The sequence below is a fragment of the Mustela nigripes genome, chromosome 17 (genome assembly GCF_022355385.1).
Source record: "Mustela nigripes isolate SB6536 chromosome 17, MUSNIG.SB6536, whole genome shotgun sequence".
Classification (NCBI taxonomy): Eukaryota; Metazoa; Chordata; class Mammalia; order Carnivora; family Mustelidae; genus Mustela; species Mustela nigripes.
In genome coordinates, this window is record NC_081573.1 from 46,235,540 (window position 1) to 46,263,300 (window position 27,761).

The 27,761-nt window shown below is 36.8% G+C and overlaps 1 protein-coding gene and 1 non-coding gene across 2 annotated transcripts in view; both read left to right on the top strand.

Moving 5' to 3' along the window:
• AP1G1 (adaptor related protein complex 1 subunit gamma 1) overlaps positions 1-27,761 on the top strand; it is an 80,560-nt gene that overhangs the window by 44,608 nt on the left and 8,191 nt on the right. The window contains exons 5-21 of the mRNA XM_059383286.1: positions 673-769; positions 1,941-2,017; positions 5,206-5,301; positions 5,759-5,839; positions 6,041-6,139; positions 8,738-8,793; positions 9,907-10,020; positions 13,236-13,376; positions 14,142-14,196; positions 17,949-18,071; positions 18,249-18,338; positions 19,786-19,913; positions 20,800-20,904; positions 21,580-21,721; positions 21,913-22,039; positions 26,631-26,738; positions 26,840-27,000. Coding sequence (XP_059239269.1) covers positions 673-769; positions 1,941-2,017; positions 5,206-5,301; positions 5,759-5,839; positions 6,041-6,139; positions 8,738-8,793; positions 9,907-10,020; positions 13,236-13,376; positions 14,142-14,196; positions 17,949-18,071; positions 18,249-18,338; positions 19,786-19,913; positions 20,800-20,904; positions 21,580-21,721; positions 21,913-22,039; positions 26,631-26,738; positions 26,840-27,000 — 1,800 coding nt within the window. The remainder of the gene's footprint in view (positions 1-672; positions 770-1,940; positions 2,018-5,205; positions 5,302-5,758; positions 5,840-6,040; positions 6,140-8,737; positions 8,794-9,906; positions 10,021-13,235; positions 13,377-14,141; positions 14,197-17,948; positions 18,072-18,248; positions 18,339-19,785; positions 19,914-20,799; positions 20,905-21,579; positions 21,722-21,912; positions 22,040-26,630; positions 26,739-26,839; positions 27,001-27,761) is intronic.
• Positions 10,302-10,386, top strand: LOC132006243 (small nucleolar RNA SNORD71). Its single transcript, XR_009401026.1, has one exon. It is a non-coding gene; the product is annotated as a small nucleolar RNA SNORD71 (small nucleolar RNA).

Here is a 27,761-nt window from a genome sequence, read left to right on the forward strand (position 1 = left end):
ATTTCCCCCCAAATATAACTTGGGAAGAATTAGCTGAAATCTTTTCTTGTTACTATATCTATTTTGTTTGTGGTATTTTACTCCAGAAAATAGTATTTATGGGTACTTTTGGTATGCGTAATCAAAATCAGTCTTTGTACCTTTTCTTCCAGCGAACAAGTCAAGACCATCTTTTCTTCAGTAGAGACTAGCTAATTATCAAATGATTTTCTTAATATCAGCAGAGAATGAATTGGGGAAGATAATAGGTATTATTAAAACTAACAGTAGTAATGTATCTTTAAATTTTATGGTGTTTTTATAAAACCTTTTGGTCATCTTAGAAGAATGAACACAAAATGGAAGTCTTTATTTTTTACTTTGAAAAACACAGAAGTTATATTTAATTTGTTTGATAAATTCATGTTAACCATGGTCTAGTCTAGGAAGTTTTTGTCCACTTATTTAGTAATACATGAACAAAGGGACAGCTGAGCTAAGAGTTCTCATTAATGAAATAGTATAAATTGGAAAGTCTTGACCAGTTAATATATAATAAATCTGATGTCTCACTTCTTTATTCTTTCTTCTTTCATTAGGTGAACTAAATGATAATAAGGCTTTTGTTGGTATTTTTTGTAAGACTGGTTGCCCTGACTTAGTTGAATAAATCTTTTTCCTTTTCCTTCATAGGCAGCACTATGTGCTGTTCATGTCATCAGGAAGGTTCCTGAACTTATGGAGATGTTTTTACCAGCAACAAAAAATTTATTGAATGAAAAGAACCATGGTAATGTGATTTGGATGTGCTTGTGAAGTACTGAGGGAAAGGAGGAAAGAGAAAGGGCTTCAGGGAGTTTTGGCTTTCTCTTTTGAGTGCAGTGGACTTGCCTTTTTGCTGTGCTTAGACACTTTGCCAGGAACGGTTGATGGGTCAAGTCTCACTTTTCTCAAATCCTACTTTTATAATTAGAGATTGATTCCTTAATAGTAAACTTGGTTTCCATTTTCAGTCCTCTTTTACTATATTAAAAATACTATGTTAAGTTACTGATACTCAATGTAATATGCAAATGATCCTAGCCTTGATTTTCATATCTAAAACACTTCGATTTCCTAGCTATCTTGCCGTAGGGGGGAAAGAAATTATATTTTTATTACCTTATGGTAGGAGTATAAAATTTATGAAAATCCTTTAGGTTACTTGTAACAGGAATTTATAATGGGTACTTAGATATATTTATATAAAACTTGAGAGAAACTAAATGGAACGTGGCTATTTTTTCCCATACTTTTATTCTTATTTTGAAGTCAGTGAAACAAGTTCTGAGTAAAGAAAATTCATTTGTCCTACTAAATGTTAAGAGAAAAAATGGTAAGGTATATTTAATTTGATTAATTCAGTCCTGTGCCTAGAAGGCTCAAAGTAAACTTGTTGGATAAATGAGTGGTAGGGTACTTACTTATTATTAATGAAAACTATTGTGAGATTCTTTTTATTCTGGAACAAGTGTATTTACTCTGTCATCCGTAATTACCTTGGAGTTTTGATTCATTTTATCTGGAAATTTAAAAGTTTTTTTTAAGATTTTTCCTTTTTGAACGATCATATCTCAGCTAACAGCTCTTTAATAAGTACAGGGCAGATGATACCTAGCTTATAGTGACTGTGAGTATTTCCTTATGGATAGGCTCAGATGGAGAGACACGTGTGTTGGTTATCATTTTTTAGCAGTTATCTTGGTTACATAGTTTAAAATGTTCTGATTTAACTGAGTTGACCAGGTATCAACCTAGGTAATATTTCCTTTGTATTCACCTCAGTGCTTACTTTCTTTGGGAAATTAAAAACAAAAGTAGCAACTATTTTTTGGAATTGACCTGCAGAACTTAAAGCCCTATTCTGTGGAGTTGAATAACATATAGCCTCATTTTAGTTTTCATTTGCTCTTATCTTTCAGGTGTCCTTCACACATCTGTAGTCCTTCTCACAGAAATGTGTGAACGAAGCCCAGACATGCTTGCACATTTCAGAAAGGTAGGTACCATTCTGTATGCCTAAGCCTTTCTTGACTGAAAAACAATTTTCCTGAAGAGTACATCATTTCCTCACTTAGGAATTTTCTTTTGAAAGGAAGTTTTGGAGCTGAATAAAGGACTTGACCAGCCCTGCTGTGTGGTAGGGCTGGAAGCCAGATTTAGGCAAATAAGAACTGGCAGTAGTACAGTGTTTTCCCTTTCATAATAAAAGTCTCTCAGTGTTGGCACACCTACCAGTCTCTCATGTGCTTTATCTGCTGTTTTCACATTGAAGACAGGAAATGTAACTTGAGGTCAAATTACAAACAGGAATTGTGTGTGCGTGCATGCGCGCGCGTGCGCGCCCGTGTGTGGGTGTGGGTGGTGCGGTGTGTGTTTTTAAAGGCAGGTAATTTATTTTTTTTTTTAAGTGAAAACTGCAAAGTGAAGTTTTACATTACTTTTATGTAACACAGAGTCACCTTCTGTTCATTTTAGACTCTTGACTCTGGTGACTGAAATCTAGCTCTCTTAGGTTCCCCCCTCTCTTTCTTAACAGCATTCTAAAGTGGAAATTTTCGTTTTCTTCACTGGTTTTTAGAAGACGGTATTAAGGATGCCTGGGAAAAACTGTACTTTGGGTAGTTCCATGCATTTAATTCCTTTTTAAGGTGCTGATCACTCGATAAATGGGGCTTATTTTGTATTTTAGATCTAACAAGCCTCTAATAGCATTTATTTTTTTGAATTTTTTTTTCCTTCTTAGATGTTCATGTCTTGATTAAATTATTGTAAAATAGTATGAGGCCTGTATCTGTCCCTAATGCTTGCTTTGTATGTTTTGTTCCTGTTGTCTGTTTGGAATCCTGCTGTATGTTAGAATGAAAAGGTAAGAATTAACCCTCTTTTAGATGGTGCATGCTGGCATTAGGTCCTTAGTAGCTTTTGTGCATCCATCCACAAATGCAGCTTTTTAAAAAATACACTAATGCTGAAGCTGTGCTTAATACTATGAGTTATTTGTTTTAGCATTTTTGGCTAACTCCTGAGTCCAGTTTTTGTCTTGTCACTTAAACTCCTTACTCCAAAGTCAGCCTTGGATTTCAGTTGCAGCCTTTCCTGAATTCTGAGCCTCCTTCTCTGCCTTTTCTTCATACTCACTTGAGAAACTGAACAGTTTCCCAGTGGCTTTGGTGATGGCAATTCCAGATCAGTTTGGAGCCTTGGCACAAAACACTGCTTCTTTTTGAAGTAGATATTTTAGAATCATGTGTGGGTAACCTCATACTTTATAAAAAGCTCTGTATGTACTTCTGGAGCTCTCAGTTCAGACTTAGAGCTTTTATTTCTCCTTACCTGCACTTACTCCTTCCTGGAAGTTTTGGGACATGAAAGGATTTTGGGATAGAGTGGGTGGGCATCAACTGATTTTCATGGCTGCAGCGTTTCCCTTTGTCATCTTATCTTGTTTGTCTTGTCATAAGTTTTAGTGACTTGTATTTTTGTCTGAAAAATAAAGCTGGGTTCCAAGAATTTGTATGCTAAACTTTTAGGCATTTGTGCTTTTTGTCCCAGGGCAATTTTACGTGGTGTGCTGGTCTTGTGTCTGTGAATTAAAAAATTTGTGAATTTAGTAGCCCAAGGAAAAAAGACTTCTCTAAGAAATCAGGTTAAATAAGTAATTAGGAATATGTGTAGTACAAAAAAGGAGGCCATTGGGAAGTATGCAGGGTGAGCCACTTTTTTGTGCAGAGCTTGGTAACTAGGTGATCCCGGCTTTATTACATGTTAAAAAGCAGTTTACAAATTTATATTATTCTTCCCACTAATATAAATCTGTCCACAGTTGACAGATTTAATGGGGATTCTGTTTAGAATTTACAGGTCACCGTAACTTAGGTTTGTTTTAATCTTGGAGTTGTCCAAGTTAGAATTTTGTTTAAATGGCTGATGAATCACAATTCTGAAGTGTTACAGCCAAACTTCTTTAAATTCATACAGATTATATTCTCATATTGAAAAGTGGCCTCAGTATTGTGAGTGAATTCTTTGGCCTTTGTTTTGATCTTGATCCCCTTTTAAAGTTGAGGTGTAAGGAGCCAGAAGACAGTGAGAAAAAGTCATTGAGTTGCAGCAAATTGGTTGGGGCTGTTCTGACCGCCTCCAAAAGAGATGTAATTTGCTTCACTTTGGACACTTGTTTTCTTAATTTTAGGTGATTAGAGTTGTTAATGTAGCTAAATTGAGTTTTTAGTTGGAGCCCAGAAAAGTTCCCATTGTGGCGCACATTTTGGAACAGGGTTTAAGATTAAGTGCTTAATCAACAGAATGAAATGAATGATAACATTTGAAACATTTGAAACATTTAAAACAATACTTTGAAGTTCAGCTTAGCCATAAAATTGCCTCTACTATGTGTTATGACTCTAGTGGACAAAGTAAAGGAAGCGTAAGAGGGGAATTCTGACCATAAGGAATATATAGTTTCATTAACAAGATGAGACAAAGTAGGCAACAAAGTGTGTATAATTAAGTGCTGAAATAAAATTTTACCAAAAATTGTATCTTATGAGTTAAGAATAGGGAAAGGAAATTATTCACGGCCTTGCTATCTTCTTAAGGTGAAAAGTACAATTTTTTAAAATGTGTCTTTCCACTTGGTAAGTGTTGGAGGCCTTTGGATTCCCTGTTGTTTGTTGGAAAAGAATAGAACTAGCCTTGTCTTAAGTTTTTTCTCTGTTTGAGATAGTATATCTTAAAACTGTAATTTTAATAAAATCACCAGTATTTTTTGGTGATAATGTTTTATATTCAAATGTTTGAATGATTAAAAACCGAACATGTTTGTGTTACTGAGATATGTCAAGTTTTCTAGAAGTAGAAGTGCAGTGTGCGCTGTAGGCATCTGTTTGACTTGATTCCCACAGGCTTTCTGACCTCCTGTTACTTGTAGTATCTTTGCATATATAACTCTAGGGTAAAAACATCATTTGTTTTAATTTGTTTTACATATTCTGTCTTGAGTTCTTGGCCTAGGTACTCTTAAGTTCTGTTTATCAAGCATCAGCAGTATACCAGCGTATGGTATCAGTAGAATTTTCTTGGATTCAGACCCTTGTACCCCTTTTTAATTAGGCAAATTACCTGCCTATTCAGGAGAAATTCTTTGATGTTCACTGTTTTTTGATGCATTTTTCTTCTCTGCAGCTTGTGCCCCAGTTAGTTCGTATTCTAAAGAACCTCATCATGTCGGGATATTCACCAGAACATGATGTTTCTGGTATCAGTGACCCCTTTTTGCAGGTGAGGTTGAAAGAAAATTTAATGAATTTAATACCTTTGGAATAAATTGTTTCTTTCCTCTTAAGTTTATGTCAGTAGGAATTTAATAATTAACTGATTAAACAAATTACATTAATAAGTGAATAGTGACAGTTCTCTACTGCATTAATAGAATAAAATTGTAGTTGTACTATGTAATATCTATTGCATAGAGACTTATCAATATACTATAGCTTTGTAGGTGGTGGTATCCTTTAGTTGTGAAGTGATGAAGTGTGGGTTGTCTAATTACTTCATTCAGACTTAGAAGTATTTATATTTACTACTTCTCTAAAGATAATGCTTAAAATTCTTCTGTTTGAATTTTGACCATTTCTAATGCGATCTGAGACTTCATTTAAGTTATTTGAGTTTCATACCAAGTAAGTTCCTTTGTGCCAGGTCAGTTTGTTGACACTAATCATGTTTTGCACATTAGGTACGAATTTTGCGGTTATTAAGAATTTTAGGACGAAATGATGATGACTCAAGTGAAGCTATGAATGATATATTAGCACAGGTGAGTAGACTCAGTCTGCGCTGTATAAAATCTTCATTTTAGTGTAGTGGGAGTAGAACGATGGTGGTTAGATGGAGCAGTATTTATTTGTGTCTCCTCATTGGTGGCTGTAATCATTTACAAACTGTCTCTTGTTACCTTTGGATATTTTTTGAAAGTGTTATTTTATCACTAATGTACTGCTCACTTGTGACTTTTCAGGTTGCCACAAATACGGAGACTAGTAAAAATGTAGGAAATGCTATTCTTTATGAAACGGTTTTGACTATCATGGATATTAAGTCAGAGAGTGGACTGCGAGTAAGTCTTTTAAAATCTTTCTCTAAACATTTCAATTAGAATAAATAACTTGGGCTTGAGTACTGTAGAAATGAGTTACATTTGGAAATTAACTTTAGGAAAGTGATGTGGAATGTATAATGCTGAGTTTTGGGATCTGAAGTATCATTCCCTCCATTAAAGGCTTTTAATATTGATTACAGTAAAGTTTGGAAGCTCTCTGGTATAGTTAGATATATAGATACTGTTGAGTGAAGGAAACATTTCAAAATAAGCTTTTATTAGAGCCATGATTTGAATTGTATTCATCACTCCAAATAAGACATCATATCTGAGTTACTTTGTTTTTCTTAAATATTTGTGTTTTTTACACTTAAAGTAAAAAAAGCTAAAACAGTACTAGAGATATGTAGGGAGGGAAATGTTTGCCTGTAGCTTTCACGTTCTCCTAGTGGGGCATATGGTTACCCTTTCCTCATGTATTTTTTTCAGAAATCTGAAAACGTATCTGTACACGTGTATTTCTTCTCTTCCCCAATTTTTGAAACTTTTGGCAGTAATTTTAGACTTACAGAAAAGTTGCAAAAATAGTTTAGAGCTTGCACATACCCTTCACTCAGTTTCCCCTAATGTTAACATCATGCATAACTAGAGATAATTATCAAAATTAGAGTTAATATTGGTATCATGCTAAATTACAGAATTTAGTCAGCTTCCACCAATTTTTATACTTCTGCCATTTTTCTGTTTGAGGAGCTGATCCTCGATTCTACATTGTATTTAATTGTCATGTCTCCTTAGTGCTCTCCAGTCTGAGGCAATTCCTCCATCTTTCTGTGCCTTTCATGACTTGGACACTTTTGAAGAGTACTGATCAGTTACTTTGTAGAATGTCCCTCAATTTGGCTCTCTCTGAAGTTTTCCTATGATTAGATTGATGTTATGCTTTTTTGGCAAGACTACCACAGAAGCGATGTGCCCTTCTTAGTATCCTATCAGGAGAGACATGCTATCTGTTTGTGTCATTACTGGTGGTATTAACCTTGGTCATTTGGTTAAGGTGGTGTCTGTTGTGTCTCTCCACTGTATTGTTATTTTTTCATTTGTAATTAAAAATAGTTTGAGGGAGACACTTTGAGACTTTGCAAATACCCTGTTCTCAGCCTTTTTGCCCACCCATTTTAGTATACATCCAAGAATCTTTTTTTTTTTAAAGATTTTATTTATGTGTTTGACAGACAGAAATCACAAGTAGGCAGAGAGGCAGGCAGAGAGAGAGGGGGAAGCAGGCTTCCTGCTGAGCAGAGAGCCCGATGAGAGGCTCAATCCAAGGACCCTGAGACGATGACCTGAACCGAAGGCAGAGGCTTAACCCACTGAGCCACCCAGGCACCCCTCCATCAGAGAATCTTTTCTACAGTAGTTATTAGGGTGGTGTTCCAGTGACACTTTTCTATTTGCCTCATTTTTTCCTCTTTAAATAATTGTAATTCCTCTGTAAGGAGGAATTTATTCATGAATTTATTCATTTTTTCAGTCACTTAATGATGTAAGAATTGTTGGTTCATAGCCTTGTAAGAAACAGGTTTACTAAATACAGTCCAGTATTTAAATGTATACAGTTCTCTTTGTCCTTATCGTTCCAGTGTCTAGATAACTTAACCAAAGTAATTTAAGTTAGTTTTCTTCCTCTCCCTCCCTTTCAAGCAAAATGATTGTCTTGCACCTTACTCTTTCCACCTAACATTATCTTGGAATTAGTCCATATTCATGTATAGAGACCATTCTCATTTTTAAAAAAATGGTGGAATATACATAATATAAAAGTTAACCATTTTTAAGTCTAGTTCAGTGGCATTAGGTAATTCACTTTTGCAACCAGCATCACCATATATCTTCTGAACTTCTTTGTCTTCCCAAACAGAAACTTTGTACCCATTAAACAATAACTTTCCATTATTTTCTACCTCCAGTGCCTGGCAACCATCATTCCACTTTCTTTTTCTGAATTTGACTATTCTTGATACCTCATAAAAGTGGAATCATAAAGTATTATCCCTTTGTAGCTGGCTTATTTCACTTAACATAATGTCTTCAAGGTTCATCCATGTTATAGTATTTGTCAGAACCCTAATGGCTGCGTGATACTCTGTTGTGTGGGTGTGCCATAGTGTACTTAGCAAATTTGCTATTAATGGACACTTAGCATGTCCCAGTCATTTGTGATTACAGATAGTGTTGCAGTAGATTCTTGTGCATATGTGCAAGTGTGTTTTTCAGATAAATTTCTGTAAGTGGAATTGTTGAAGCAGAGGAGATGTTTAAACTATGTATAATTGCCAGAATTTTCTCCAGTGAGGCTGTGCCAGTATTATTCTTCCACTAACAATATAAAAACTTTAAAACATAATCTTCTAGCAATTACTTTTGAAAGAGTATGATTTTATGAGTTTGCCCTGAGGTTTTTGTTTTGTTTCATTTTTGTTTTTTGCTAGCCATCTATAGAAGTATCCACTATCACCTTTAAATAGTTTGCACCATCAGGGGTCAGGAGGTGATCCTTATACAACATAAATGTTTAATTTTATTAGATTTTTAACCTGTGTTATTTCTCTTTAGGTCTTAGCCATAAACATCCTTGGTCGTTTCTTATTGAACAATGACAAGAATATTAGGTAAGTCAACTGGAAAATATCTTGTATCTTGGTATTAGAAACTCAGTGTTTTCAAGAGTGATTTTGCTCAAGATCACATATGTACTGAATGACTTTTCTAGAACTTCAACTCAGGATTTTTATTTTTAAATTTTAAAACTTAAAGCTACTATTTTGTAAAGAATTTGAGGATTTGGCTCATGACTTAACTTTTACTTTGGTTTACATTGTCAGCATTAGGAGTCAGCAAACTTTTTCTGTGAAGGATCAGATGGTCACTGTTTTAGGCTCTGTGGGCCTTAGGTCTCTCTGGCAAGTATTCAAAATTCTGTGTCTTGGTATGAAAGCAATCATAGACTATGTAAGTGATGAGTGACTGTGTTCCAATAAAAATTCATTTATAGAACCATGCAGCATAGGGCTAGAGTGTGGCTTGCTGACCTCTGCTCTAAATTAAGAAGAAAAATGTAACATTTTGCACTGCAGACCTGGAATGTGTTTGTGAACTCCAGCTAATTTTTTTAAGTAGATGAATTTATAAGTATTTTATTTTGTTACTTTCTTTCATGTATTATGTCCTTCTTGCCCTTTTCCCGGTTTTAATCAGGAGAAAATATTCTTTCTTATCATGTGAGCATTTAAAAATGTGTAAATAATCATTGTGGTACCCTGAATTATCTCCTCCTTCCAAAAGAATTTTTAAATATTTGAATCTTAAACTCAGATTTTTATAGGGACAGTTTTGGTACCAGTATCAAATAAAAACAAAGAAAATACAAATGGTAACATTGAAATCATTTCCTCTTGTGTTTGGGGGCTAAGGAAAGGCATACTATATGCTTGTTTTGTTGTACCATTTGGAAGAATTTGGAAGAATGGAATCAGTCACTTTTAGAAGTTTAAGTGGACTTGACCATGAATGCAAATCTAATAAATTCTCTTGATTACCACTACTTAAGATTGTAGTGTCATTTATGTCTTTAAGATGTTACTATTACACTAATTCTGTCTTGACTTTTAAATATTTAAAGATACATAGTCATTAGACATCTTCTTTGTCATTATTTAAGTAGAGGAGGAACTGTCCTGAATTTTACATTTCATTTCTGTTTTCTGCAACTTTGTTTCATCCAGATACGTAGCTTTGACATCTTTGTTGAAGACGGTGCAGACAGATCATAACGCAGTACAGAGGCACAGAAGCACAATTGTGGACTGCTTGAAGGATTTGGATGTCTCAATAAAACGGTAACAGATTACTGATCGTTCTCTGCTCTACCCTCTACCTGATAACTTCATAATAGATCTGAGAATGAGTATGTTGCTATTTTTTATTTAGTCATTATTTTCACAGTTGAACTCTCTGCTGAGGAAATCCTTTTTTAGAGAGGATCGGCAGAGGGAAGGTTAGATCAGTGAGAGAGGCCAATAAGGAGTACTGAAGTGCACACTGCGCTTCTCCTTGGGTTTTTGTACAGACAGGTACCTATGAGCTGGGGAGAGGTCTGCTTAACAGAAGTACTGTGCTATGTGTGCTGGAGGATGAAAATGCGGAGTGATCCATCGGCTAAGTGTTTTATCACAATGCTGAAACTCAGTTGCTGACAGCACACATTTTCCCACGGTACTTATGCCCTGAGATACTAGAAGCAGCTGTGTTTTTTTAGAACAGTGCATCTAAGAATGACTGTTAGGCAGCAGATAGCACTTTGAAAAGGCATAATTTCTTTTCCCCAGTGGAGTAACTCGACTGAATCTATGGGAAGAACTGAGGGATGTTTGTAAAACCTAGTTAGAGTTAGCCTCAGTGAACTTTTGGTTGTCTGTTCAAATCCAGAATAAATCAGATTTGAAGTGATCTCTGAAACCATTCATTTAACAAATATCTATTGATATTAAATTCCTTTTATTTTCAGAGAGCAGATGCTAAGCGCGTGAGCAATGTTAAGATAGACCTAAACTCAGCCACCATAACTCACCTAGTGCTTTGCACAGGAATTTTTTTTTTAATTAAAAAATTTTTCTTTTAAAGATTTTTTTAAATATATTTTTTTAATTTATTATTTATTTGACAGTTAGAGATCACAAGTAGGCAGAGAGAGAGGAAGGGAAGCAGGCCTCCCGCTGAGCAGAGAGCCCGATGCAGGGCTCCATCCCAGGAATCTGGGATCATGACCTGAGCCGAAGGCAGAGGCTTTAACCCATAGAGCCACCCAGGTGCCCCTAAAGATTTTATTTTTAAGTGATCTCTGTACCCCAATGTGGGTCTTGAACCTGCAACCCTATAAGAGTTGCATGCTCCACCAACTGAGCCAGCCAGGCACCCCAGGGTTTTTATTGTGGTTGGGGGCAGGGAGGTGCTTTGCACAGGGCTTATAAGCACCCTCTCAGTTGATTCTCAAAGCAAGCCAGTGAGACAGACTAGACAATTACTTCTATCTCAACTTAACAAATTAGTTAAAATACAGTCCCATAGGAATCCAATGATTTCCTCTAAACCTACCCCTATAAGGGGCAGACCTGGGAATAGAAATTATTTGTTTTTAAAAGATTTTATTTATTTATTTGACAGAGAGAGAGAGAGAGAGAGAGAGAGATCACAAGCAGGCAGAGAGGCAGGCAGAGGGAGAGGAGGAAGCAGGCTCCCCACCGAGCCGAGAGCCCGATGTGGGGCTTGATTGCAGGACCCTGATATCATGACCTGAGCTGAAGGCACAGGCTTTCACCCACTGAGGCACTCAGGAGCCCCTGGGAATAGAAATTAGACCTCTGATTCCTATTGTGTTGTTTCTCTATTGCTTTTGACTGGGATTTGCATTTCAAAAGTAAAAACTGTGTCTTCTTGACAGGCTGTTTAACGGGTTCGGAGCTCAGACTCTGCAGCCTGAAAGCCTCATTTCAAATTTTGGCTCTGTATTTATTAAACTTGCTTTGGTCACTTAACCTTTCTCTGCCTCAGTTGTCCCATATGTAAAATGCAAATGCAAGAGCACGCACTTCAGAGGCCCCTGTTTGGCTCAGTTGGTTAAGCGGTTAAGCGTCTTAACCTGCCTCAGGTTGGATCTCTGGGTCCTTGGATTGAGCCCCACGGTAGGCTTCCTGCTCAGTGGGGAGCCTGCTTTTCCCTCTCTCTCTCCCTCAACCTCTGCCCCTCCCCACCCCTCATTCTCTCTCTGTGAGCACCCACTTCAAAGGGTTATGCAGGATTAACTGGATTATATGTAAAGTACTTAAGCAGTGTACAAGAATTAGCTATTGTATCCCTGTAAAGACTGAATGTTGTTCATAGATCAGCTAAGATGAAAGTATTTCTTACTTATTAAATTGGTATTTTGAAAGTAAATTATATACCATGTTTGAAATTACTGACCAAATATGAGAAGATGCATGTAGTAATCTTCTAACCTTTGCATCTCAAACACTGCCATTTTGCCTTGGTTGCCAAATTTGATAGGCTTCTACAGAAACTCTTATTTGTCCCCACAGCACATGCCCTTTTTCCTTTTTCATGGCCCTCATTCTCTCTTTTGCCCCCCCAGCCCCCACCAGCTTTATTGAGAAAAAAATTAACATAAACATTGTGTAAGTTTGATGTTTACAGGTGCATTGATTTGATACATATTGTAAAATAGTTACCACCATGGCATTAGGACACCTGAGTCACACTACATAGTTACCATTTCTTTTTTGTACTGAGAATAGTTGAGATCTGTTCCCTTAGCAACTTGCAAGTATATAATCCATTTTTATAATTATTAATTTTTGTTGTCATGCTCTGCATTAGATCCCCAGAATTTACCTATTTTATGGCTGAAGTTTGTACCTTTTGATCGACACCCCCCCACACACCCCAGACCCTGGTAACCACCATTCTAGTCTGTTTCTATGCTTTTGACTTTTTTAGCTTCCAGGTGTAGGTGACATCATACAGTATTTGTTTTTCTCTGACTTATTTTGCTTATCATAATACCTTCAAAGTGTGTTTTTATTCCAATTTTCTGTATATCTTTTGATGTAGACTGTTATATCATCTTTGAACAGAAATGGATATAATAAAAGGCGAATGTCATGGCTTTATCACATTTTTAAGGAATAATGCAAAGGGGTATCTTTCGGTAATACTTTTGTTGCTTCTCTTTTTGAGCCTTTTAAGTATTCTGAATTTTAGCTTCTTAGACTGTTGAACCCAAACTGCATTTTTGGTCATAGGTAGTGTATCTTTTAGAGCTTTTTGAGGAAAAGTGTTGAATGAAGATTCAAAATGCTAAAACTAACCTTGTTAACTTAGTTGTCTTGTGTACAAAGATTGCAATTACAAGATCATGGAAGGACATCAATATATCTGCCAGTACTTGATGTTCAGAAACAATACACCTGGGTCTTTTGTTTTGTTCCTGCTATAAATACCATAACCCTTTTTTTTTTTTTTTTTTTTTTTTTTTTTAATGTTTTCCCTCTGCAAGGCGTGCAATGGAATTGAGTTTTGCCCTGGTAAATGGGAATAATATCCGAGGCATGATGAAGGAATTACTTTATTTTCTGGATTCCTGTGAGCCAGAATTTAAAGCAGATTGTGCATCTGGAATCTTTCTTGCTGCAGAGAAGTAAGATTTAATTTTTTTACATTCGTTGATAAAAGATGCTTGGAACTTTTTGAAAGCATCTTTACAACTTGGGGAAAATGTTGTATGTTGTAAACCTCTTTAAAATGTGTAATGTTTATTTCAACCTCCCAGTTGGAAATTTGCTTCATTAGAAGGTGATTCTAGCCAGTATTTAAGTATGCTAAGACCAAAAACAGCCCACTTTTATAAAATGTCCTCTTATATCTGTTCTTCAACTTCTCATCTATGAAGAAGAGAATAGAGAAGCTTTTGTTTGTTTCTTTGTGGGTTTTGGGTAGAGAATAGAAAGACTATAGCGTCACAGCATCTAAATTGTGATTCTGTGTAAAACTTTTAGGAAGAAATACCTCAATTTTAGTAGTGTGGTTATTTCTCCTCTCTGCACTGTGAATTTAAGGAAATGAGTTTCTAGTCCTGGTATTGCCTGGATCCCTTTTCTTTCTTCTCTGTCCTCCTGCTTTGTCTTTGTGATCTGTTTTCTAAAAAAATGGAGATGGAGTCCCATGTCTCAGCTCAGTAACTCGTGTTACAGTTATTAATGTGGAAACATCTGAGTTTGTGTAGCATTTCATTACCCTTTGAAATGGGGGTAGCTGCTAGATTCGAAGGTAAGATTTGCCTCCAAAATAATCACTTTACCAGTAAACCTAAAAAAGATTATAGGACAGGATTTTTGAAAGTCACTGAGCACAGAATATAGTTCACAGGTTCCAGTAATTTCATCTGGTGCCATTATTTCCCCAGGTATGCACCTTCCAAACGGTGGCACATAGACACGATTATGCGTGTTCTGACAACGGTAAGTACTGTTTTTTTAGTCAACATATACCAGGTGCAAGATGTGCTGATTAATGAGGCAGACAAATCTCTTGTTCTCAGGAGGGTTTACATTCTAGTTCTAGTGGGAGAGATGAGAAATTCATGGAGAAATACGTACTATCCTGTTAGGCAAGAAAAAAATACTACGAGAAACCGTGAAGCAGCATGAAGGACTACAGCGATGGCAGGAGAGAGTGGAATATGGGGGCAGCGGGCCAGTTCTTTTTTAGATAGAGTAGTCAGGGCAGGTCACTCAGAGGAGGTGACACTTGAGGAGAGAGGGCAGTGAAAGGAGGAGCCGTGCCAAGGTTTGGGGGAACAGCAAGTGTTGCAAAGCTCTTGAGTGGCAGCAAGTGTGGCCTGCTTGGAGGCAAGAAGGCGGCAAGTGAAGCCAGTAGCATGAGAGGCAGAGAATGGTAGGACTGAAGCAGGAGCTAGGTTATGTAGGGCCTGTGAGGAGTTTGGAAGCCATTGGAGGGTTTTGAATGACTACATTTATTCTGGTTTTAAAATTACAGATTTATAAGTTATTCTTTCTTTGGCAGTCTTCCAGAGTTTTGGAGCATCTCTATTTATCATTCAATTAATAGAAATCAGAGATTTAACAGTTAAAATGAAAGTGTTGTGGCAAATAAAGAAAACATAACTACCTATGTTTAATTGCTTTGTCAGAAATAGATACCATAAAGGGAAATTTCCATAGGCTTAATCACATTAAAATTCAAAATTTGTAAGGCAAAAGGGAAAAAATCTACAGAGTTAAAAGGCAAATGACAAGTGGAGAAAAACACTGTAACATATGACAGCATGTTAATATCTTTAATCTATAAATAGTTTACAATTAATAAGAAAAAAATCAAACACTGTAATGGAAAGATTGGCATTTGAACAGACATTTCACAAAAGAAGAAAGAAATGGCTAGTTAACATTACTTACTAATAAAGAAATTTTACTTATAAAATTACAAGGGAGATACCATTTTTCACTTGTCTTACTTTTTAATCAAATTCCTAGTGGTAGTTAGAAAATAGAGAAATAGGCAGTACCCTCCACTTTGTATTGGGTATAAAATGGTGCCATTTTTCCAGAGTAGACTTCCAGAAATCAAGATTTGACCTCTTAACTGACTGAGGCTCCCAGGCACCCCTAGTTTATACCTTTGAATTCAGTCATTGTCTTTTTAGTAATTTATCTTGGAAAAATAAAAGGACAAGTGTACAGAAACATATATACAAAGATATTCATCTCAATCTTGTTTATAATGGGAGAAAACTGGAAATAAATACAAGTCTCCAAATGGGCATTGGTTAAGCAAGTTATGAAACATGTCTGTAGGAAGGAATGAGATTGTTAAAATTACCGTGTGTGTATATATATTTGTTGCTGTGGGATTCTGTTTTGACATGCTGGTTTGCTAGTTTACTTGAATTAACTTCATGAAAAGTTAATGCACTAATGAAGAAATTATATTTTAACAAAAACTGTGAATCAGGACACATTTTTTAGTTTTTATAAGGCTTAAGAGAAAATTAAAGCTATTGAAGAAATATGTTCTCAGCGCTTCATTCTTTTAATTTTTCCAATTGATTTCTATAGTCTTATTATGGTCCTATGATTTTTCCTCCTTAACCTGTTGATGTGCTGGATCACATTAATTGATTTTTGAATGTTGAACTAACCTTCCATACCTAGAATAAATCCAACCTGGTCGTGGTATGTAGTTCTTTTTATACATTGCTATGTTTGATTTGCTAATAGATTTTTTAGGATTTTTGCATCTCTACTGGTGAGAGATACTGGTCTGTAATTTTCTTTGACCTCTGTGTTACTTAGTTGTGTAGTCTCCAAATATTTTGGGATATCTTAGCTATCTTTGTGTTACTGATTCCTAGTTAAATCTTATATGACTTTTATTCCTTTATTTATTTATTTTTTTGAAAAGTTTTATTTATTTATTTGAGAGAGAGAGAACACAAGTGGCGGGAGACGGGCAGAGGGAGAAGCACACTCCCCAGTGAGCAGGAAACTTAACATGGGGCTCGATCCCAGGACCTCAGAATCATGACCTGAGCGGAAGGCAGACTCTTAGCCAACTGAGCCACCCAGATGCCCCTGTCTTTTTTTTTTTTTTTTTTTAATTTGAGATCTTTCTGGGGCCTCTGCCTGGCTGAGTCGGTAGAGGATGTGTCTCTTGATCTCAGTGTCAGGAGTCTGTGCACCAAGTTGGACTTGGAACCTACTGCAAATAAATAAATAAATAAATAGATAGATAGATAAATAAAAATTTGAGATTTTTAATGGCCCAGAATGTGGTCTGTCTTAGTGAATGTTCCATTTGAGCTTGAGAATAATGTGTTTTCTGCTGTTGGATGAAGTGGTGTATAAATGTCAGTTAGATCATGTTAATGCTTTCTCTTATTTAAAACATTACTTTTTTTCATTAGGAAAGAAGAATGTAAAACAGTTACTTATTTTTTCACTTCTGTCCATTCCTTTTTGACTATTTCCCCAAACTTCTCTCTCCTCTGGCTTTGTGTTTTTTTAGCAGGTGTGGGTATCCCAATCATCTGGGTTTTTTTTTCTTTTTCTGTTTCTGTTTCTGTTTCTCTTTTTCTCCTTTCCCTTTTTCTCTTTCTCTTTCTTTCTCTTTCTTCCTTTCCTTGGTCTCATTCTTCTAGGTCAGATCTGGTCTTCTGTCCTTGATCAAGGTGGGCTGATACGAGGCACAGGTTCCACTGTTTATATGTCCTGCACAGCTTGGTTATCATAATCCTCTGACAAGGCCAAGGTTTAGTTCCCTCAGAGGTTAAATAGCTTTACTTTGTTGCATGGTTGCGAACAGTACCTCAGATTCTACTAGTCAAGAGGACATTGGAGAGACCAGGTTTGTTTTTGTTTTTAGTGTGCATGATTGAATACAAAATATTTATCCTTTCTGGGACGAATGGTTCTTTAATTTTTATAAACTCTAGTTTTCAAAGGACAGTGTGATATTTTAAATAAATTGCAGAAAGATTACTATTCTTATTTAAAATGCTGCCTTTTAAAAAATAAAATAAAATAAAATAAAATAAAATAAAATAAAATAAAATAAAATGCTGCCTTTTGGGGGTGCCTGGTGCCAGTCAGTTAAGCATCTACCTTAGGTTCAAGGTCATGATCCCCAGGATCCTGCTCAGCAGGGAGTCTGTTTCTACTTCTGCCTCATCCCCCATTCATTCACATGCAGGCACACACTCTCTCTCAAATAAATAAATAAAATCTTAAAAGAAATTTTTTAAAATACTGCCTTTCTGGACTGCGGATATATACTCCCCTCTCCGTCCCCCAGAGTAATGTGGCTTCTCTAGCTAGCCCATATGATTTTAACTGTGTTGGGGAGTTGTGAGAGGGACAGATTGTTGTAGGTAAGTTCCCAGTGAATGTACTTCATACGTTTTTGAACTCTTAAACCTAATCTGTTTTGATAAAAAGGTCCTTTATATTTTACTTTTACTTTGACAGAAGAGATTTTAAAATTTTTTATAAAATTAATAAAATGAGAATATTCATTTAAATAAGAAGTAAGTCATTTGAATAATTAAAATTGAAGTTTGAGCTGCGTATACACCTGAGAATTGGAACCAGCTTTATCTCTGAGGATGCTCTGTAGTCGTCGTCTCCTTGAATAAAAGCAATAGCTTTTATGATCATTACGGTGTGTTTCTAAGGGTAACTGCGTTTCCTTTTAGGCAGGAAGCTATGTTCGTGATGATGCGGTCCCCAACTTGATCCAGTTAATAACCAATAGTGTGGAGATGCACGCCTATACTGTCCAGCGCTTATACAAAGCAATTCTTGGTGATTATTCTCAAGTAGGTACTTTCTGCTTTGGTGGGGAAATTACGCATTATGTTCCTGGTGTGTTCTTACTACTAACACTCCAGATACATATTTCCTGGTTTTGACCTTTATGATTAGATGACGTGTGATTTGCATTAATCCTTGCAAGGATTAAAAGCCTTTGACACATGGTGACTTTCTTTTGACAGCAACCTTTGGTACAAGTGGCTGCGTGGTGTATAGGTGAATATGGAGATCTTCTTGTATCAGGCCAGTGTGAAGAGGAAGAACCTATTCAGGTACTCCTTGTTACTCTTTCAGGTGGGGGAAAATAGTAGTTTTGGTTAGAGGAGGATAGTGTTCAATGAGGAGTTGAGGTTCATTCCTAAAAAACCTGTTAAAGAAGGTAATGCCAGAATTATATTGGGAAACTTGCCAGTTTTTGAGATGGAACTTACTAGCCCTATGTGAGATTTTTTTTTTTTTTTAATTTATTTATTTGACAGATCACAAGGGGGCAGAGAGGCAGGCAGAGAGCCTGATGCGGGGCTTGATCCCAGAACGCTGGGATCATGACCTGAGCTGAAGGCAGAGGCTTTAACCCACTGAGCCACCCAAGTGCCCCCCTATGTGAGATTTTTAAACCACCTGCAGACTGACTCTCCGCTCCGTCCAACTAAAATACATTGTTTCTCCTACCCTGTGACTTGATGAGAAGAAATGAGACATATCTGTGTTTGCATTTGCTTCTTAAAAGGCTGGCTTTAGGGGCGCCTGGGTGGCTCAGTGGGTTAAGCCTCTGCCTTCAGCTCAAGTCATGATCTCGGGGGTCCTGGATAGAGCCCCAGGTCAAGCCCTCTGCTCAGCAGGGAGCCTACTTCTCCCTCTCTCTCTGCCTGCCTCTCTGCCTACTTGTGATCTCTCTGTCAAATATATAAATAAAATCTTAAAAAAAAATACAATATGATTTCACTTATTTGTGGAGCATAAGAAATAACACGGAGGACATGGGGAGATGGAGAGGAGAAGAGCTGAGGGAAATTGGAGGGGGAGGTGAACCATGAGAGACTGTGGACTTTGAAAAACAATTTGAGGGTTTTGAAGGGGCGGGGTGGGTGGGAAGTTGGGTGAGCCTAGTGGTGGGTATTATGGAGGGCACGTATTGCATGGAGCACTGGGTGTGGTGCATAAACATTGAATTCTGGTACACTGAAAGGAAATTAAAAAAATAAAAAGTTGGGGCACCTGGGTGGCTCAGTGGGTTAAAGCCTCTGCCTTTGGCTCAGGTCATGATCCCAGGGTCCTGAGATCGAAGTGGGGAGCCTGCTTCCATTCCTCTCTCTCTGCCTGCTTGTGATCTCTGCCTGTCAAATAAATAAAATAAAAAAAAAAATTAAAATTTAAAAAAAAAAAAAACTGGCTTTAGGAGAAGTTGTGACAACAGCACTTGAACTCTATTTATCCTTTTATTTTCTTCCCTTATTTCTGCCCCTTGAAACTAATATAATGTGTCTCGCAGCCCCCATTGGGTATTTTCCACTCTTTTTTTTAAAAAAAAAAAAAACCTCCCTCCTACCTGCCTCTCATTGATGGATCAGCGTGGACATTTAATGGTGGCGAAGCACAGATTGTGTTAGAAGTTTTGGTAATGATGGTAGGGTTGTCTTTCTGGTGGCATCCTGTGACTTGAAATCAGATTTAGCTATCTACTGTTAGAATTCATCCTATTTTTTTTTCCTTCCCCAGGTAACAGAAGATGAAGTGTTGGATATTTTAGAAAGTGTCTTAATCTCTAATATGTCCACCTCTGTGACCCGAGGTTATGCCCTCACTGCCATTATGAAGCTTTCTACTCGATTCACCTGTACTGTAAAGTGAGTATGGAGAAAAAGTAGAATGGACATGTTATTTATAATTTTTAAAAACTCTTGTTATGGAAAATTTCAAGCAAAGGCAAAAATAGGATAGTAAAATGAATTTTATATTTTATATACCTGTTTTTCCATGATAGTAATCATTAACTTGTGGTTCATCCTTATTTTATCTATACTTTGCTCCCTGTTACCCTCACACCCCACCACTTATTTTTTTGAAGGTAAAAAGTTATGTTTTTAAAATTTGATTTCTAATACCTTTTCTCTTGTTTAAAGTAGAGAAGTTACTTCCCTATATAAGGGCTCTGGTTTATTATAGTATTTTGAGATGTCTGAAGAGGAAGAAAATCACAAAGGTTTTGGTGGTCAAATGTTTACTTTACGTTCTGCTGTTCACTATTTTGAATAAAAGTCAGTTGGATTAGTTTCCCAGCCAGGTATCTTAAGGCAAACTTAGTTCTCTTATATTTTCTGTAAGGCCATGTGAAAAAGGGTATTTTTTACTAACTCTTTAAATTGTAAACTAGAAGAATTTATTGTTACGTAATAACATTTTGGTGATAAAAGCTTATTTTAAAGATGTTGAGAGAATGAACATTACATGCTTCTTTTGTAACATATTAATAATTGGTATTTTTTTCTAGCAAATTTTAGGGATGGGACATTTAACAGACAAAATCTAACATTACAGTTAGAACAAGTACAGTGGTACATGATGGTGTTGAAGTGTGTGTTGGATAAAAGAAGACAAAGGAAAGGGGTTTTGTTTTTGAAAAGATACGTAAATTAAGGAAAGAGGAATGGAAACTCTGGTTTGTTTGTTCTCTCTGCTTGTTTATGAACTTTCTTTTGGGTATTTGAATTTGTTTGTCATTTTATCCCAAAGCCGAATTAAGAAAGTGGTTTCAATCTATGGAAGCAGCATTGATGTGGAACTCCAGCAGAGGGCAGTAGAATATAATGCACTTTTTAAGAAATATGACCATATGAGGTAAGTGAAAGAAGCTGAGCAGTGCATGTCGCTGTTAGCATCCTGAACACATTGTCATGATAATCCACAAAGGAGACTCATTCCTTGTGCTTGATTACCTGGACCTCACAACGCTGTTTAGTCCTAATTGCTTGACTGCTTTTATTGGTCTGTCCTCTATTCTGCCTGCTCTGTAAAGACTTAAGTCAGCCGTGTCCTCCTGTTCACCTTCTCCCCTTTCTTTTGGCGAGAAATGTTTGCTTCATGTTCCATTTTATTGGGTTAAGAAATAGGAGTTTTGGTTTTTTTTTTCCAACGGAATCTCATTCCAGTATTTAACTCTGTGACATACGATCTTTTTTTCCACTTCTGTTATGCAGTGTCTTCTTGATTGGAACTTGTTAATTCCTACTTATTTACCTCTCTTTCATTCCAATTTCTCTATCCACCGAGAAATCCCAGTCTCTCGGGATTTAAGTAGACAGTTTGTCTATTCAAGGTTTCTTGCCTGCCCTTAATCCAGCCAGGAATTTAGGTCATGTATTCTTGTAATCCACCTTCTATTTTAGTGTGTGTGTTACAGAGTGGGGAGGGGAGATGGTTGTCCATATTTGACTCCAATATAGTAACAGTGATTGTCTTGGGTAGGGAATCTAGGTTAACTGCCTAGAATTTAACCACTTCAGATTCTTCCAGGTCTGCCCTCCTTGAGAGAATGCCTGTCATGGAAAAAGTAACCACAAATGGCCCTACTGAGATTGTGCAGACAAATGGAGAGACAGAACCAGCTCCACTAGAGACCAAACCACCACCCTCTGGGCCACAGCCCACCAGCCAGGTACCTTTTCACTTGCTTATTTGGGAATCCTCATGATCTTAACAGTTCCTTATCGCCTCTCAGCTGATTCCCTTCAGTGTTCCTGGATTGATTGATGGCTCTCTTCCTTATTTTTAAGTGTTGAAAGAGCTTTGCCTTCATTGTAGATTAGACAAATGACTAATGAATTGAGGTATTATTTCCTTGTATAGGCCAATGATTTACTGGATTTGTTGGGAGGAAATGACATAACACCTGTTATTCCAACTGCACCTACAAGCAAACCAGCTTCTGCTGGTGGAGAACTTCTTGATTTGCTGGGAGACATCAACCTTACAGGTGAGACCAGACTGGAGTTACTTAATGCTTTGGCTGGGGTTAAAGGCCTTAGGGAAAAACTACACTGAACATAGACTTTCTGGCATGTGAAGCAATTAAAGAGGGGAGAAGCTAAGTGAGAAGTAGGAATGGAATCTTAACATCTGGGATGTAAACTGCCATGCTAGTATTCTAGAGCTAATTCACAGGGAATAAAGAGTCCAATTTTTAATTTTGGGAGGATAAATTGCTCTCCTAGTATTTAAGATAGAAAGGACTTTCTCTTTCAGGCTACAAAAGAAATATATTTCAAGTCACTTCTGCTTTTACTTAGTGTCCTAAGACATCACTTTTTCTATGTTTCTTTCTACTCATGATCAGCTTTCAGTAGCCAAGGCCATTTGTAGAGAGTGGAGAGATGTTAACCTATTTTCCTCTCACCTTCTTAGAACAATGGAGGGAGAAAATTGTCCATGATGATAATATTCAAACATAACTTTTCATTTGGGAACATTTTTTTCTTTTCTTTTAAGATCTTATTTATTTATTTGACAGAGAGAGAGATAGTGAAAGAGGGGACACAAGCAGGGAAAGTGGGAGAGGGAGAAGCAGGCTTCCCGCCAAGCAGGCAGCCCGATGTGGGCCTCTATCCCAGGATCCTGGGATCATGACCTGAGCCAAAGGCAGATGATTAATGACTAAGCCACCCAGGTGCCCCTGGCACATTTTTTTTCTTCTGTTTGTTTGTATGTAGTAAACATTAGTGATTGTTGATGTATTCATAACATTATGAACCCTGAGTCCAAACGTATTACTGTAGCATATAATTTCTATCTCAAGTGATTTCTTTAAAAGTATAATGGTGAGTTACTGCATATATGACCTCAAATAGAAAGTAGCCATAGGGTGAGGATTTTGGCTGCTCATCTAGACAAGCTACCAGAGGCTAAATGATTTTTCCTAACACAGCTTCTTCCCAGACCTTACAGTTTATATTTATGTCTTAACAAAATTTTAAAATGTTACTGATGCGTACTTTTGAGTCATTCCCAGATAGTTCCACATCCTCAGATGCCATAGCTCTACTGGATATATCAAAAAGCAAAAACAGCCCCTTAGTTAAAACATAGTGTAGGGGTGCCTGGGTGGCTCAGTGGATAAGCCTCTGCCTTTAGCTCAGGTCATGATCTCGGGGTCCTGAGATCAAGCCGCAAGTTGGGCTCTCTGCTCAGTGGGGAGCCTGCTTCCTCCTCTCTCTCTCTGCCTGCCTCTCTGCCTACTTGTGATCTCTCTCTGTCAAATAAATAAATAAAATCTTAAAAAAAAAAAACAACCATAGTATGTAGATGATTCAATTACTTATTCACGTATTAGCATTTCTGTGTTAGTTCATACTCTTCACAATTATAATTTTAGATGGTTGTCCAATATTGCATTAAAAGGTTTGCATCATTATTTACTCAGTTCCTTACTATTAGATGTTTTGTTTCAGATATTTCTTGTATCGAATGCCTCAACAAATGTCATCATTACATTGATTTTCTCTTATTTTGGATTACATACTTAGATCAGGTTACTCAGCATTTCTGGTTCTGTTTAAAGTAAAGATGGGAGGTGCCTGGCAGGCTGAATCAGTAGAGCATGTACCTCTTCATCTTAGGATTGTGGGTCCGAGCCCAGCTTGGATGTAGAGATTACTTAAAAATAAAATCTTTTAAAATAAAGAAAGGATGGGGGTGCCTGGGTGGCTCAGTCACTTAAGCATTAGCCTTCAGCTAGGGTCATGATCCCAAGGTCCTGGGATCAAGCCCAGCATGGGCCTCTGCTCATCAGGGAGTCAGCTTCTCCCTCACCCTCTTCTTGCCTCTCCCCCTGCTTCTGCTCTCTCTGTCAAATAAATAAATAACATTAAAAAAATAATAATTTAAGAAGGATGATAACTATTTTACCTTATGAGCTCTTTGTGAGGAATGGTGGCTTATTCAGTACATACAGGACACATAGTAGGCACTTAGTAAATGTTGTATCTTTTCCTCAGTAGCATGTGGCTACCAGTTTCACTGTATAGTCATAAGCATTATGGATTTTCATTTTTTAAAAAACCCTACCAGGTAAAAGATTGGCCCTATTATTTTGTTAAATTTTAATTTTTTCCATCACAGGAATAGTTATATCTATCTATATTTTTGCACATGGATTTCTAAAGAATTTTTTTTTTTAAGATTTTATTTATTTATCAGAGAGAGGGGGGGGGAGAGAGCGAACACAGGCAGACAGAATGACAGGCAGAGGCAGAGGGAGAAGCAGGCTCCCCGCCGGGTAAGGAGCCTGATGTGGGACTCGATCCCAGCACGCTGGAATCATGACCTGAGCCGAAGGCAGCCGCTTAACCAACTGAGCCACCCAGGCGTCCCTGCACATGGATTTCTTTTTTGAATATTCCTTTTGTATCTTAAACTCATTTATCGGGGGTGGGGGCTTAATGTTTTGTTTTGTTTTTGTTTTTACTTTCTTTCCTAGTGTTACATGAAAAAGCAGACTGGTAAAACAGTAAAAGAGCCTGGATCTTCCTTACTTATAATGTGTTTTAAATGTATTTTCCCATTTTCTTTATTAGGTTAGACATTTTTTTTTTTTAGGTTAGACATTTTTGAGGATTATATTCTTTAAGCCCTCATTAATTATAGTCCTGTATTGTAATGCATAATCATTTAAGTAAGTGGAAATTAGGAAATAAATTTAGTGTGTCTTTTTAGGGGAACTGGAGCAGTGAGTTTTTGTTGTTTCCCCAAACTACTTAATGTTCCTTTACAGGAGAAAAGAGCTAATGTCTGAGGGACTTAGGGACCCATAATGCTGCCTGTATATTTTGAGTAGCCTCTGATTTTTCCATGGGAATGCATTTCTGAAATTGTTTTGAAAATGGAAATTATGGGAAAACTACTAGATTGGAGTTATAAAAGTTAGGAGAATTATAGGAATATTTCTCTGTATACCTTATTAGTAATGTGCTTGACTATACTTGCTGTGGTGTTAACATTTGTTTTAGCTTCTTAAGGGTTACTTAACAATATATATTTTTACCTCCCTTGCTAAATTTTAATGTCACTTTTTTCTCATGTACTTAGGTATTTTTCTTTTTTAAGATTTTAACTCTCCTTCACTTTGTTAATCCTTTTTGAAATGGTATATTTTCAGATAATTTCATAAGTAGTTTGAAATCTGTTTACACCTAAAACTCTTTATTTCACTGTTTTCCTTTTTTTAAAGATTTTATTTATTTATTTGACAGACAGAGATCACAAGTAGGCAGAGAAGCAGGCAGAGAGAGAGGAGGAAGCAGGCTACCCGCTGAGCAGAGAGCCCGATGCGGGGCTCGATCCCAGCACCCTGGGATCATGACCTGAGCCGAAGGCAGAGGCTTTAACCCACTGAGCCACCCAGGCGCCCCATTATTTCACTGTTTTCTTATGCCTTTTCTTGGAATCCTGATTTCTCTCAGTTCATGGTCATTTTCTATCACTTGCATGATCCTGAGATTGTTCTTATTTGGAAGGATCAAATGAAGATGGTAATTTGGTGACTTCTTTCCTCCAGTTCATACCACCTCTCCCAGGGTGTCTGTGCATGTGTGTTAAAATCTTACTATGCGGTATTTAACATCTATATAATTTAATAAATGTCTTGATCTACTTCGCTTATAAAATAAAATCTTATTAAATTATTATTAAAATATCATTTTGCCTGCCAGGTGTTGGCAGTGTTTGGAGATATTTTTGATTGTCACAGCTGAGAGGATGCTGCTATTATTTAATGGGTAGAAGCCAGGGGTGCTGGTAAATATCTTACAGTGCACAGGATAGCCCCCTACAGCACATAATTAGCCTAAAATTTCATTACTTCTGAGGTTCAGGAGCTTTAGTTTAGAGGTATAATCATGTTCAACTCTGTTATTGCCAGATTGTTCTCCAGGTTTGTTTGTACTAGTGTGCCATCTCTATAGCAGAGAGTAGAAGTAGATTCTCTTTTTACTCAGTTTCCCTCGTCTGTGAATTTCTTGTTTATATCTCTTAACATTTTTTAAGTTGGGTCATCTTTTTTCTTACTGATTTGTAGAAAATACTTATAGTTCTGGATACTCATTCATTTGCCATTTTGTAGCAAACATTTTCTCCTACCTGTAGTCTCTCTTTTTATTTTATTATAGTATTTTTTAAAGTATTTGAATGTTTCGTTCTTTCCCTTTGTGGTTTGTTCTTTTTTTTTTTTTTTTTTTAAAGAAATACATTACTTATTTATTTATTCAGAGAGTGCGAGGAGGGGGAGGGACAGAGGGAGAGGGGAAGAGAAAATCTTAAGCAGGCTCTGCACTTAGCATGGAGCCCGAGGCAGGCTTGATCTCATAACCCTGACTGGAGGTGAAACCAAGAGTGGAACATTGAACTGACTGAGCCACCCAGGCACCCCTGGTTTATGCTTTTCGCAGCTTGTTTAAGGAATCCTTCTTTTAATGTGAGATGTAATAATCTTCTCCTGGGGTTTTTGGGTGTTTGTTTTGGTGAGCTTTGTCATGCTGGTTAAGATTGACTTACCACTGGAATGTTTCATTTAGGTGCTCCAGCTGCTGCTCCTGCCCCTGCCTCTGTCCCACAGATATCCCAGCCCCCGTTCTTGTTGGATGGGCTTTCATCACAGCCTCTCTTCAATGACATCACTACAGGTACTGGTATTATCATCCTCAGTGAGAGGTAGTTATTGAAGAAGAGTATTCTGTGAGCATTAACCTGACTGCAGTTAGACTGATCTTCCTGTGCTTTCCAGGCATCCCCTCCATCACAGCATACAGTAAGAATGGCTTGAAGATAGAATTCACCTTTGAACGGTCAAATACCAACCCTAGCGTCACAGTGATAACGATACAGGCCTCCAACAGCACAGAGCTGGACATGACAGACTTTGTTTTCCAGGCTGCAGTACCAAAGGTACTACAGTGTCTTCTTTGCCTTTTCCATACATTTAATAAGGGATATACTTTAATGTTTAGACGTTAAACTAAATTTACAGATCTAACCCAAATTAACAATAGTGTGTTATAGTTCATTGAAGCATGTCATTTTGAAAGCTTTTACTTGGTCAGAAATATTCTTACAGTATAAAGAAAGGACATTCTTACAATAGCTAGTGAGACTTACAGCAGAATTATGCAAGGTGGTCTGGTAATGAATGCTCAGGCCATGGAGGATGACTGGAATTCAGTAATTCAGTGGTTAAAAACCTAAAAAACACAAATTCTAACACGGAATTAAAATTCATTAAGAAGAAGGAATTTATCTCTTTAGTATTTTCTTCTAGTTACTGGATCAGAATTTAATGTTTTCATCTCTTGTTATTTATTTAAGTGAAAGAAACATTTCCTTCTTCGTTAACATGTAGTTTAGTATTGATACAATGGCTATTTTTGTGAATTGAAGCTTTGTTTATACCAAATCTTAGTTTAAGGAATATTTATGTCCTTTGAATAATGAAAAGTTTTGTATAAAGAAATATTGTAAATGAAAAGTGGGCAAAATTTTTCTGTCAAAGACAAGATAGTAAGTATTTTGGGCTATATGGTTTCTTTTGCATCTATTCATTTCTGCTGTTACAGTGGGGGGAAATGCCATAGTTAATATATAAATGAAAGAGTGTGTTTCTGTTCCAATAAAACATTTACAAAAGCAGATGTTGGGTCATTCTTGCTGAT